Source organism: Cyprinodon variegatus, unplaced genomic scaffold (genome assembly GCF_000732505.1).
Source record: "Cyprinodon variegatus isolate N-32 unplaced genomic scaffold, C_variegatus-1.0 Scaffold41, whole genome shotgun sequence".
In the NCBI taxonomy this organism is placed as follows: domain Eukaryota; kingdom Metazoa; phylum Chordata; class Actinopteri; order Cyprinodontiformes; family Cyprinodontidae; genus Cyprinodon; species Cyprinodon variegatus.
This window is the reverse complement of record NW_015150494.1, coordinates 1308880-1321341: the sequence shown is the minus strand read 5'-3', so window position 1 is coordinate 1321341 and position 12462 is coordinate 1308880. Positions and strand designations below refer to the sequence as shown.

Genomic DNA, 12462 nt, shown 5'->3' with positions numbered 1-12462 from the left:
AGAAGAATTGGTTGGTAACTTTTTTTTTCTGGTCTCTAGTATAAAGTTACCACTGCTACTCTAACTTGAGTACAGTTTTAGGGGTACTCTGTCCATCTCAGTTGCTGTGATCTTTGGTTTTCATGATGCTGTTTGTTCACAATGATTCCAATATGAAAAAATAATTGCATTAACTGCAGTATTCTGTGAAGAAATGCGTCCCCCATTCAAAAAGTGAGCTTAGTTAAAAAAAAACACTAAAGTTTGGAGCTGCAGCTGGACAAACAAAATTTAAAATGTTCGAAAGGAATTTATTTGTAGAGCCTTGTTTTTCTTTCGGGATGCATCACGCAGCGTTACATAATGAAAGTAGAGCTGAAATGAGTGGAGCTCCTTTATTAATCATTAACCTATGTCTGTGATGTGCACATGCCATGGTATCTTAAGAAAGACACTACATTTATAGTCTCTACCGACAAGACAGACAGAGAGGCAATAAAGCGACAGCATAAGGTTTATTTTTCCATTAATAATTACACAGCCCAGCTTTGCTTGTGTAGCAACATGCTAAAACATTCAGGGGAAATCCACAAAGGAGGAGATCATGTAAATTAACCCCTATCAAATATAAGGACGGACCATGATAGAGCTGTGGGGTTAAGGGTCTTGCTCAGGGACCCAGAGGGCCGGCTGTGGTGATCAAATCGGGTACTTTCAACCTTCTCAGAGCACAAGTGCACTGCTCTAACCACTAGGCCAGCACTCCCCAATGAGGGTTGTTAAGTCAGTTAAACCTTTTGCTTAAAAGCAGTTTACAAAAGCTTCACAATGAGTTGGACACCTTCTGATCTCTCCTGCTCTCCTTTCAGTGTAAGGAAATGTGCCGGACACTGTTAAAGCCAGAAATAGTTTATGCAAAAAGGAAACTGAAGGCAGGGTAAGCCACACATCAGCATAAGAACAAACACGGTCATGCAATCCTCAGAGTGAACAATATCATCACTTTGCATGATGATTTCCCTCGCAGCGTCTTCGTCGACCCAATGCAGTGTCTCATTGTCCTTGCCTTCTTGTGTTTGCATTCCATTGTTACCGAGCAAGTACAAATATCCTCCTTTATGCACAAAAACCTCAGCCGAAGCCTTCCTCTCGTCCAGCCCTCATCCATCCATCAGCAGTGCCCCCTTCTCCCAACCCCCCATTCCGCATCGGGCTCCCACCCCAAGCCCTGCTCTGCACCCCCAGCCGCCTCTTTCACATAATGCCGTTGTGGCTTTCCGGGCCTTTATGCTGGCTGTTGTCTGAGGCAGATTGAAGACCCTTTGTGTGTGTCAGCCCCTGTCCTGAGTGGCCTGGGAGGAACCTGCTGGGCGGCAAGCAGAGAGACAGGAATGTGCATATGAATGGACCAGTGTGTGCTGGGCACCTGCTGACAGAGGCACGGCGTGTCTCTATGAGTCTTAGTTCATCAGCGTACCCATCTTGTTCAATTACACGTGCAGCTCGGTGTTGCATTCCCTTTAGTGAGCCAGGCTGAATGGAAGGATTGTCACCACCATTGTGAACATTTTGCTGTTTGCTATTGTTAAGGACTTCCTAACGAATGAGGTGCCAGCTCATCTGCCTTAGGTGTGACTGATTATCACCTCTGCTCGTCTGCTTGGCCTACTAATGTCTGCAAGGAACAGAAAATCTGTCTGAAGGCATTCATCCAAGTTATTCATTAGTGAATTTCAAATGCGTTGTTGTGTTAGTTAGATTTTTTATTTGTTAGTTACTAACATAATACACCCTAATGTACTGCTATTTAAATTACACAAACAAAACATATAATGCAACCAAATTACTGGATTATATATAAACTAAAAAAAACCAAGAGCTCAATTAGATTGTTTCATTGCGTAAATGCAGGTTGCTTTTCCTGTGATGACTTTTATGGCAGTGATAAGACTTTTTATGCCAAAGCATAAACAGGTAAATCTGCTTGCATCATACCTTCAGGGTATCATGGAACGATCTGAACACTTCCTCACAGATAAGCCACAAAGATAACAGCTTTGTTTCTACAACCCATGCTGCTTTAATTGTGTGGGTTACTTTGAGTCAAACAGTCAATCACACTGCAAATATTGGAAGATACACTTTCATGCTTTTAGTAAAATATCATCCCCCAAATGCCTGATATTTCTAGTTTTTTTTTTTTTAGTTTAAAGATCTGAAAAACTTTGAGATTGGGGAGAAGTTTTAGAGACTGCCTTAATGGCAGCTTTTATTTTGCATAACAATTTGGCTACTTCCCTAAATCTCCTCCCTATGGTTTCCTGGTTAAAGCTGTGAAATGTTGTCTTAATATTTCCACATCTTCCCAAATTTGATTTAATTTTATTCAGTTTATTTCTATAGCGCCAATTCACATCACATGTCATCTCAAGGCACTTTACAGCTCACCAGATCATACCGTCAAAATGATTCAAAGTTTTCTATCTAAGGAAAACCAGTTGATTGCATCGACTCATTGACTCGAAGACAATCTCTCACACTAAGCATGCTTGTAGCGACAGTGGAGAGGAAAAACTCCATTTTAACAGGAAGAAACCTCCAGCAGAACCAGGCTCAGTGTGAGCGGCCATCTGCTGAGGCCGACTGGGGTTCAAGGAGACAGAAGCAGAGATACAAAAAGCAGCTGTAAAAGGCGGCCCCGTCCAGGAAACACACAGCCAGGCAGACGAGGTCCGAGCCAGCTCCCATGTCAGAGGATGAAGAGAGCACATCCAGCTAGCCACAGCCAGAGAAACAGGACCACACTGGAAAACAGGCCGATCTCCAACATCTATAAACAAAAGTGTTGATGGCAGCAGCGCAGCTGATATTTTGCTCCAGGATGGAGTCACAGCCAAACAGGAACAGACAAACAAATGCACCAGTCCCTCCTGCAGCAGAATATCGACACACCATGGTCTTGTACACCCTCTACATCCGTTGGGGAAAGCTTACTCTGTCTCACAATCAACTTCTCATTCCCTCCATGTGTAACAGCAATTGGATTAAAACCTGCCAGGGAATCAAACGACTGAAAGTGCTTTTTTTTAAACCAGAAAAGCTAACATCAGCCTGCCAACCAGGGTCTGACCTGCAGGAAGTCAGTAAGTATTTATGTTTGTGTAACCTTTAACCTAACGTAGAGATGATGGTAAATGACCCATAGCAAACAGTTGCAATGCTGCATCCACATAAACACAAGTCAAATTCTTGTGCAAAACAAAAGCAATAAGAAAAGGTGTCTGAATTAGCTCTATTTATCTAAATTAAAATTAAATTAAAGGTAATTTCGGAAGGACTGCATAGACAAGATACCAGGTTATTGTCATGGAACGTGGACAGATGGACCCAGTATTCAAGGAGAGACAGTCAGTAGGAAAGTTCAAAACGTTTATTAAATAAACAAACAAAACAGCACCGCCCAATTTCAGACATTCTGTAGTGGGAGAAACACAGGTAAGTGACCACGATCATCTGACAGAAGATTATCTGAGTTGGTCACTTACCTGGTTTAACAGTCCAGACCAAGAATGTCCCCAAGTGCTGCAGTCCCAGAGGACATGCTGGAAGCCGGTCCTGGTCAGGGATCCAGAACAGACAGGAACAGGATCTAGATCAGGCAGGGACAGAAACAGGTGGCAGGATCCAGACTTCCAAGCATCAAAGAGCTCCCAGGAGGGTTCAGAGTCAGACTGGGACCAGAAGCATGACCAGGTGGTCACGCACAGGAGCAAACAGGATCAGGTGCAGACAGGCAGGATCAGTGGAAGAGGGTAGCCGAGACAGGACGTAGGACCAGAACTTGAAGCAGGACTTTAAACTGGTCTCCTTCCTGGAGCCAGGCTTACTGGATAAAAACTGAACCTCCCCACATATTGAGCCAAAAACCCAGAGGACTCCGCGGGGGAGGAACAGTGGGCGATCAGGAGACGAGACAAACGCCAAAACCCTCTTTCCACTGGCTGCTAGGATCCAGGACATGAAACAAATAAAAACTGAACAGAAAGACTGACAGAAAGACAAGCAATGATCTGGCCCTGAATGCTCAGGCTGAACTGAATATAAACCAGAGGAAACAGGTGAGAGGAATAAATTATAATTGAGGCAGGGAGGGAAAACGACAGGTGAAAGGACTGACTAATTAAGGGAGAGCAAACAGGCCAGATCATGACAGTTATTACTCCTTCAATCTGTTTTTTTTTTTTTTGTTGTTGTTTTTTTTGCCTTATGGCTTCTTCCCATCCAGGAAGCTTTTTCAATTCAAAATGTCAGGAATACTGTTGAGTTCAAGGTTTCATACAGTAGCCCATCAAAAACTTCGAACTCAATGCTATTCATGACATTCCTGATGTTTCCTGACTTCAGCGAAACGTCTTCAAACTTGGAAACAAAGTCCAGTGGATTGTTTTTAATTTTCTTTTTTTTTAATGACTATGACCCGGATGACTGAGAATCTTCACCAGCATATGGCTTCTTCATCCCTGAGTGGCTTTTCAGTCCATGGTGGTGCAACAGTTGCCTCACTAATGGCAATGGAACCGCCTTGTTGGTCAAACCTGTCCTCACCGGGACACAAAGTGTCTTGAAGGAATGGCTAGACATTGTTTCCCTAATGTGGTGCATTCAGAGGTCTGGAATTATCCCCAAAGAATGAACTAAACCTGTGGATTCCTGATATCTTTGCTGATTACTTTATATTCCGTGTCACACAAGGAAACCAAGAGTTTGAGGGGTTGCTTTAAAAAAAAAAAAAAAGATTTATAAAACTGCTGTGGGGATTTGTGATGAATTACAGTGTGATTTCTAACAGCCTGCAACTCTTGGCCCCAGATATCTGACTCCAAATCCTCCATTAATTGGTATTTAGGTCATATGGAACAGCTTATGTTGTTTCTCTGGTAAAGCTTTTGAGAAAATTGCATCTCCATAATCAATAAAAAGGGAACTTAGCCATCCATTCCAGCGCACAAAGAAGGAAAAACACATCTGGGGAAATAAACTTTCCTCCCTTAAGATATAGCCATTTTCACACAACGTGATGACTGTACATAATTACATCCAGGAACTTTTCCTCAATCATGGTTGATGTCTGCCATGTTTCAACATCAACCAGATGTGTGAATTACTGTTTAGTTTAAGACTTGGCCTCCAATAGCATGCATAAAAAAAACACTTTTGGAGAATGCATGAGTTGATTCTGTTTGCGTTTGGCTGAATCACCTGATAACTCTAACATTTCCCATAACCACAGAGGCGTCTGCTTGAAAAAAAAAAAGATGATCTGCAGACTCTGGACTCATGGATCTCATCACCCACTGACCTGGAAAGCGGGCGCGTAAGATCTGCAACATCACATCAACCAGCAGAGAACATGCTTCTTTTGAAGTGGGAGCGTGGCCAAATTGGATTATGCGGCGACTCAGAAGATCAGCTCCCATATATTTGATTACACACGCCCCCCCTTCACACAGAGCCTCCCAAGAGCAGGACGCAAAGTGTAAGACTGCTCCCCGATCCCGAGTATGGTGCTCCACGTCTCAGTGCGTGCCCATCTGCCAGCCATTTACCTGATTACTTCAGAACAGCTCTTATGGGCCCAGCTCTGCCAGGGAGGCTGGGAAAGCTTTTGTCTGGGTGGATGTCAGAGATAAGGACCAGGTGACCCCTTCATCTGTCAGAATATAAAAGATACCACCCTTTCTTCATAATCTAGCTACAGAAAATCTTTTTTTAAATTTTATTTTTTGTTTATTTCTTATTAAATTAGGCTAAAAAGACTGAACATGCTACAAGTTTAAGTCTGTGGAAGAATCTGCACAAATGCTTCAGGAAAAAACCCCAGCACATATATGTTTTTGCGCTGATTCATACTTTTTTTTTGGCTACTCTACCTATAAGCTACCATTTACAGCCTCAAGATATTCCTCAACCTGTAGAGGTCCTCGAAAAGAACATGCCGTTCTCATTATCTGCTCGCAGCCAAACCTACTGTATAAATAAGGTTTCAAGCACAGACTAAAAATCCCTTCGCTCAAGCATGGCGCACAGACCACCTTCTATTTCGGAGGAAAATAACATCCAGTGCCGGTTTAACTTGGACTCATTATGGTGGAAGTGGGTTCAGGCCCAGGAAGTTTCATTGCTTTCCAAATAAAGCTTTCTAAACAGAGCAGCAATCCAAATTCCTTAAACTTCTGCAATCCTGTCCAAGGCTTTTCACATTAAGTGAAAACTCCCCAAAATTCTGCTTATCCAGGTTTACCTTTTTCAAAGGGAGGGGGGGAAAAAAGTCATTTGTGATTGTTTGGACATGAAAGACTGAAGCAGACCTTTAAATTCAAACCAGGCTGGGGGAAAATTATCAATAACGACTGAGGCCTCATGACATTCCTGCAGCGGGTTTTCATTACCTCACTGCTCACAAATCAAAAACATCACCTTTGATCATATTTCACTGAATTTGGGAATCAGACTCTCAGAGGATGCTGTGGGCTTGCCTCTCAGTCAGGGTCTCATCTAAATGCTCAATTCAGAGAGCTTAAGTAGTTTCTTTTTCACCATAGAGAGGGATCGGCCCAGAAAACCCCTGCTTTCATTGCCACTTGAAATTCAGAAGGGGTGAGACCAGTTCCAGCTCCTTCACTGTGTGGAAAAAAAAAAAAAGGAACATGTCAGTGAGCATAAACAGCTCTACTGGCAGAGATCCACCCCCTCATCCAATCCGGCCCAGTCGACCCCCTCCAACACCCCATCTCTGTGTGCTGTGTGGCGTCAGCAGCAATGAGCTCCAGATGTGGCCTGGCACCCCTCCGGTCACGGAATGGATGTGGTTTGAAGGTAGTTTGGAAACAACACCCACCAGCGGATCCAATGAAAGTGCATCAGGGCTGCGGCGAGAAGTTTCTGCTGCTGGTTCCGATCTGCATTCATTGCATGAAAACAGGATAGAGGGGGATGAGGGGAGTCTGCCTCCTCTATGTGCATTTGTTACATATTTAACATGCTTTGACATGTTAGACATGCTAGACAACAGCTAAGAAGTATTTCCATCTGTCTTAGCTGGGATGGAGATTTATTCTATATACATTTTATGGAGCCCAAAGGAATATACTTTCATGCTTAGTATAAAGTCAAAAAATGCTTCTATAACAGAATACTTTGATTAATCAGTAAATCCTCTGGGTTTTTTAAAGTTATATTGTTGTTCTGGTTGTATCTCATCTGATATATTCCATAGAGTTTTCCAATACTGTGGTAATAAGGACACTATGTTAGCTGCCATAACATGCACTGGTGGGTTGGAAAAATGGAAAACTTCCTTTAGACAATAGCTCCCCCTACTGTCTGAGATTATAAAACCTCTCATTCTGCACATTCAAAGTCATCTATTTACTGCATGCTATGGGTAACAATTAACTCTAAGAAAAAAAAGAGGCTACATGTTAATAAAAAATATCACCAATCAATGAGGTAATTTTTTTCCAGTTTTTTTTTTTTTTTTTTGCAGTTAAATGCAGTCAAACATATCTGAGTTAAAACCTCTTGACTACATTGGTGAAAGGCAAGACATTTTTGTTTTTCGACAGTAGGCTGACAGGAAAGGGGGTATGAGACAGAGGGAGAGACATGCGGCAAAGGATCACAGTTCAGATTCGAACCCAGGTCAGCCGTGTCGAGCACTAAGGCCTCCATACATGGGTCCTGTGCTCTAACGGCTGCAACACTTGCAAGGAAACTAAGTTGTTTTAAATTACCAAATAAATTCAGTTCCAAACACAGATGCTTATAACCAGGCCTCATGCTGCTATCAACCTGTCTGCTGATGTTTGTCCACCATCACCTTCATACCTTAATATTCAGCCCTTTCACACTAATTTGAGGTGCATTCATGTGGATTGATCTGCAATAAAACACTTATTCGACTTAATTCAGTTCAGTTTATTTGGATAACATGTTAACTTTTCATCAGTCTGTCATAGTGAGCATGCACACAGAGATCTGCAGCGTCAGGGAAGTCACTGGTGGGAACCTTCCTCAAGTGTTTCATGTGTATCCGCCTGTTTGAACTGTTGTTCAGAAGGATGAATATGGTCCAAAATGCTTTGCGTAGGATCTTTGAATTGCTTTCTGAGTCAAACAATGTGCATCTTGCTTCATTTTATTGTTATTTTAGTAAAACATCTTTTCCTGAGCTCATTTCATTGGCAATCATCTACAATTCTCCACTTAATCCTTCGAAATGCAGAAGAAACATTTATTTCCTTATTGACCAGACTATAAACTCTTCTTAAGACTTTTTTGGTTTATTTAAATCATAAAAACTTCCAGAATAAAGACTAGAATACAGAAAAATAACAATGGAACCCATAAAATGTAAAAATCCGATTTATTTTTATTTTTTTTATATCAACATGTGTTTGTGGGCTAGAATCTATAGTAAAAGAGCAGCGTTTTTTAACCAACCACAGGCAGGAACCAGTAACCATTGATGATTAAGTGTTGCTGATGTTGAATCAGCAGAGAATCAAAGTGTTGGATTTAGAACAACAGAAGAACCGAGAAGAAAACCAAACTTCGATAATCAACCTTGAACCACTTTGGTTTCATTTACCTTAGTTTTGAACTCTAATCTTTAAAAGTTCCAGAAATCTCTGTGTCATAGTGAAACGATGCTTATTTCGAAATAAAATATTAAATAAATTATCGAATGCAAACTACAGACAACACAGAAACAGCAAAACAATGTCCGCCATGATTCTATCAGTTTCCCACACTGGAAAAAGTTTAAATCTAGATAAGTCATTTTTTCTTAAAATAAGTGCATTTGTTCTTGGATTGAGGAGGTAAAAGAGACATTTTGCCAATGAAACAAGATCATTTACACTTAAAATAAGAAAACACAATTGCATTGTCTTATTTCAATTGCACATTATCTAACTATCTTATTTTAAGACTAAATATCCTCATTCCATTGGTAAACTATCTCATTTACCTACTCAAAATAAGGGTAAATGCACTTAATTTAGGACATTTTTACTCATTTCTTGATGAGTGCAAAGTCTTCATCCTGTATGTTTTTTATTCTCTGACAAAGTATGACTTTATTGTCTCTGTCCGTTCTGATCAGGTGGTTTCAGGAGCTCCTGCAGATCTCCCTGCTGAGCCAGCTGGTAGGGTAGCTGGAGCTTCTGGTTCATCTGGCTGCGCAGAGCTGGGCAGCAGTCTATTAGCAGCCGACATACATCTGTGTGACCCTGTCCTGCAGCCTGAGAAATAAACAAAGAAATGATCACAGGCAACGATCGATCAAAGGTCATTCTGTGAAACGGCTTGACTACTCTTACAGAGAAACTGATTAGAGATCTAGCGTGATTTTCAACCTGGTTCCAAGCCAGTAAGTTGTCTTTGAATGTGAAAAAATGCAATTTTATGGTTTTTGATTTGCACAAAAATTATGCAGTTGATGAAATAAGAATTTGTATTCAAAATAAACTAATTGATAAAGTTACCACCGTTTGTTTTTTTGGGTGTTTAACTTGAGGACAAACTCCTTTGCAGCGAACAAATTGGTACAGTCTGCAAAAAAGTCACTAAATCTCTTGGTATTTTGAGAAGGATTAGAAATTTTTTTCACAATAACTCAACTCAACTTTATTGTCAAATGTGCTACATGTAAACATACAACACAGATGAAATTTCCGTCCTCTCAACCCCACGGTGCATAATAAAATATATATATAAAAAAAAAAAATAAATACATATATATATATATATAATGAACCATAGCATAAAAATAAAAACCTAAGATATAAAAATAAATATTAAAATATGTAAACAGTAGTGTGAATGGTGCAAATAGTGCATAGAGTAGCAGTCCTGACGTGGGGGAGGGAATTGAGCATCCTCACTGCCTGGTGGAAGAAGCTGTAATAAAGTAATGTTAACTTTATATTATTAATAATCTATCCATACCTGTCATATTGGAATTTTGTTTGGGCCAGTACAGGTTCTAGTTATCTTTAAAAAAATCCTACTTTTGCAAAAAGTGTTTGTTAGCTTACACTGCAAAAACGATCTAGAAATAAGTAAAAAAATGTTTAAATTAAGTGTATTTATCCTTAATTTGAGTAGGTAAATATGATGATTTGCCAATGAAATTAGTATCTTTAGTCTTAAAATAAGATAATTAGAAAATATGAACTTGAAATAAGACAATGCAATAGTTTTTTCTTATTTTAAATGTAAATTGCCTTGTTCCATTGCTAAAGTGTCTCACTTTCATCAATTCGAGAAAAAAACGCACTTATTTTAAGAAAAAAATGACTTACTTAGATTTCCATTTTTTTGCAGTGTAGCAACATTTTTTAAAGTTGATACAGCTAGTAGTCCCCTTTTCTCGAAATTACAGCTATTGAATATTTATAAAATTAACATTTATCAAACATGTACCTTTGTTTTTATGATAAAACAAGGTCAACCTCCTGATAGTTTCAAAAATTATTTTATTAAGAACTAAAAAAGTCAATTTTTATAATACTTAGATAGACAAACTTTGTCTTTTCATTTACCATTAAGTATTAAAACTCAAGTCCAATTCTCTCTTCTGCATCGTGGTGCAAAACTATGGAATGAATATAGAAAATATTTGGAATTTTCAGAAATAAATGGTAGAAAGTCTTTGAAGAAAATTATCCAAAATAAAAAAAAAGTGATGTATGACTTTAGAAACATTGACTCCCTGAAATCTAAAAGTTTAAATATAAAGAAAAATGTTACTGTACCTGTGTTTTCTGTTTTCTCATGTCTTTCATAATGTGAGTTGCCTGATATTTTGTTGTTTTAGGGGTGTGGTCTTTGGTTATAAGCTCTATGGGGTTTCTGTCACACTCCATCACATTTCTTATTTTATTTATGTATTCTGAGTTTTCATTTAGATTTGTGAAAAAATAAAATAAAATAAAAAAACGGTAGCACGGATAATGTACCTTGTGTAAAGGATTGGCACCATCATCGTCACAAAGCGAAGGGTCGGCTCCGTATCGTAGAAGGAGCCCAACCACATCAAGATGGCCGCAGTAAGCTGCTCTATGGAGTGGCGTGGCCCCGCCCGGCGTCTGGGGCGATGGACACGCTCCGTTCTCCAGGAGAAAGGCGCAGACAGAGAGATGGCCGTTACGGCTCCCGTAGTGCTGATATAAATAAAAAATTCACTCATTTATGTAACACTATGTGACACAAAATGTGTCACTTATAAAACTATTTAAAAGCTAAACATAACGGAAAACAGAAACATAAGAAAAATAAAACGCCTACGATGAGAGGTTTGTTTTAAAATTGACCAAGTCTTAAGACAGACAATTTGTTTGTTTACTGATATAATTGGCCTGCTTAAGATAACGGGGGGAAAAAACACAGATTTTAGGACAAGATTCTTTTTTTAAATAGAAATTTTCCAACTTTCAGGACAATATCGTCTGATAAAGCATACATTTATGTACATTTTTAAGCCAGAATGATAGCCTAAGACTTTAATGGCAAACAATGGAGATAGAATCTGTGCCTATTTGAACGTATTTTGAGTGTCAAAAATAAAAAGTTGTAGAATAATATCATCTGGGAAAATGTATTCTGATTTGGACAAGTTAATACAGTGGGAATGCAGACAATCAGTTAAAAGCAGCATGACTAAACTCTAATATTGTAACATTAGAGAAAAACAGCAAAACAGAACACATTCATTTTAAGGCTTCATACCTTTTTTTTTTTTTAAGTTTTTTAGTTATTTTTTATAAAATCAAATCAATTAAATTAAATCAATGCAAGCAAATGTTTGTAAGGAGTTGATTGCAGAAAATCCAGCTGTTTACAGGTAACTTCGCTGTTAGGTTGGAGCTAAAAACAAAGTCAGCTTTTCAAGTAAAAAAAAAAAAAAATTGTTTCAACTTTGTTATATTGTAATGTCTTTTGATATTTTTTGTAATTATTTCCTCCAATTCCATGACGAAACTTCATCTTTCTTTTACGGTGACTCTCAAACTGCACAAATTATTAGCTCATTTAAAACAGGGCGGAACTAAAGCTGTTTACACTTCTTATCCTTTACAAACTAAATCTTTGTACATCAACCGCAACAGTCATCTCAGATCAGTTCAAAATAAAGTTATTAATGCCAAAGGAAGACAAACTGTTTTATTTTCGTCATACGGAAGTTTATTTACAGAGATGTTGTGCTTGGCGACGGCTGTGGGCAGGAAGAGTCTTTTATAGTTTGTCTTCCTGCAGATCTGAATGAACCTCGAATCAAACCCAGAGCTAGAAACCAATTAGATTTACTCAGCTACAGTTACTGACTAACTTTTAGAAAAATAGTAAAAATAGTTTTGTTGTACGATACTTTTTATATTACTTAATATATTTTTTTGTGCCAAGCTCCATCTTATATCA

General features: G+C 39.0%; 1 protein-coding gene across 1 annotated transcript in view; it reads right to left on the bottom strand.

Moving 5' to 3' along the window:
* Positions 1 to 8936: 8936 nt before the first annotated feature.
* Positions 8937 to 12462, bottom strand: part of LOC107081795 (ankyrin repeat domain-containing protein 39-like) — a 5745-nt gene continuing 2219 nt past the window's right edge. The window contains exons 3-4 of the mRNA XM_015370042.1: positions 11004 to 11207; positions 8937 to 9284 (exon numbers count right to left, since the gene is read on the bottom strand). Coding sequence (XP_015225528.1) covers positions 9120 to 9284; positions 11004 to 11207 — 369 coding nt within the window. The 3' untranslated portion in view covers positions 8937 to 9119. The remainder of the gene's footprint in view (positions 9285 to 11003; positions 11208 to 12462) is intronic.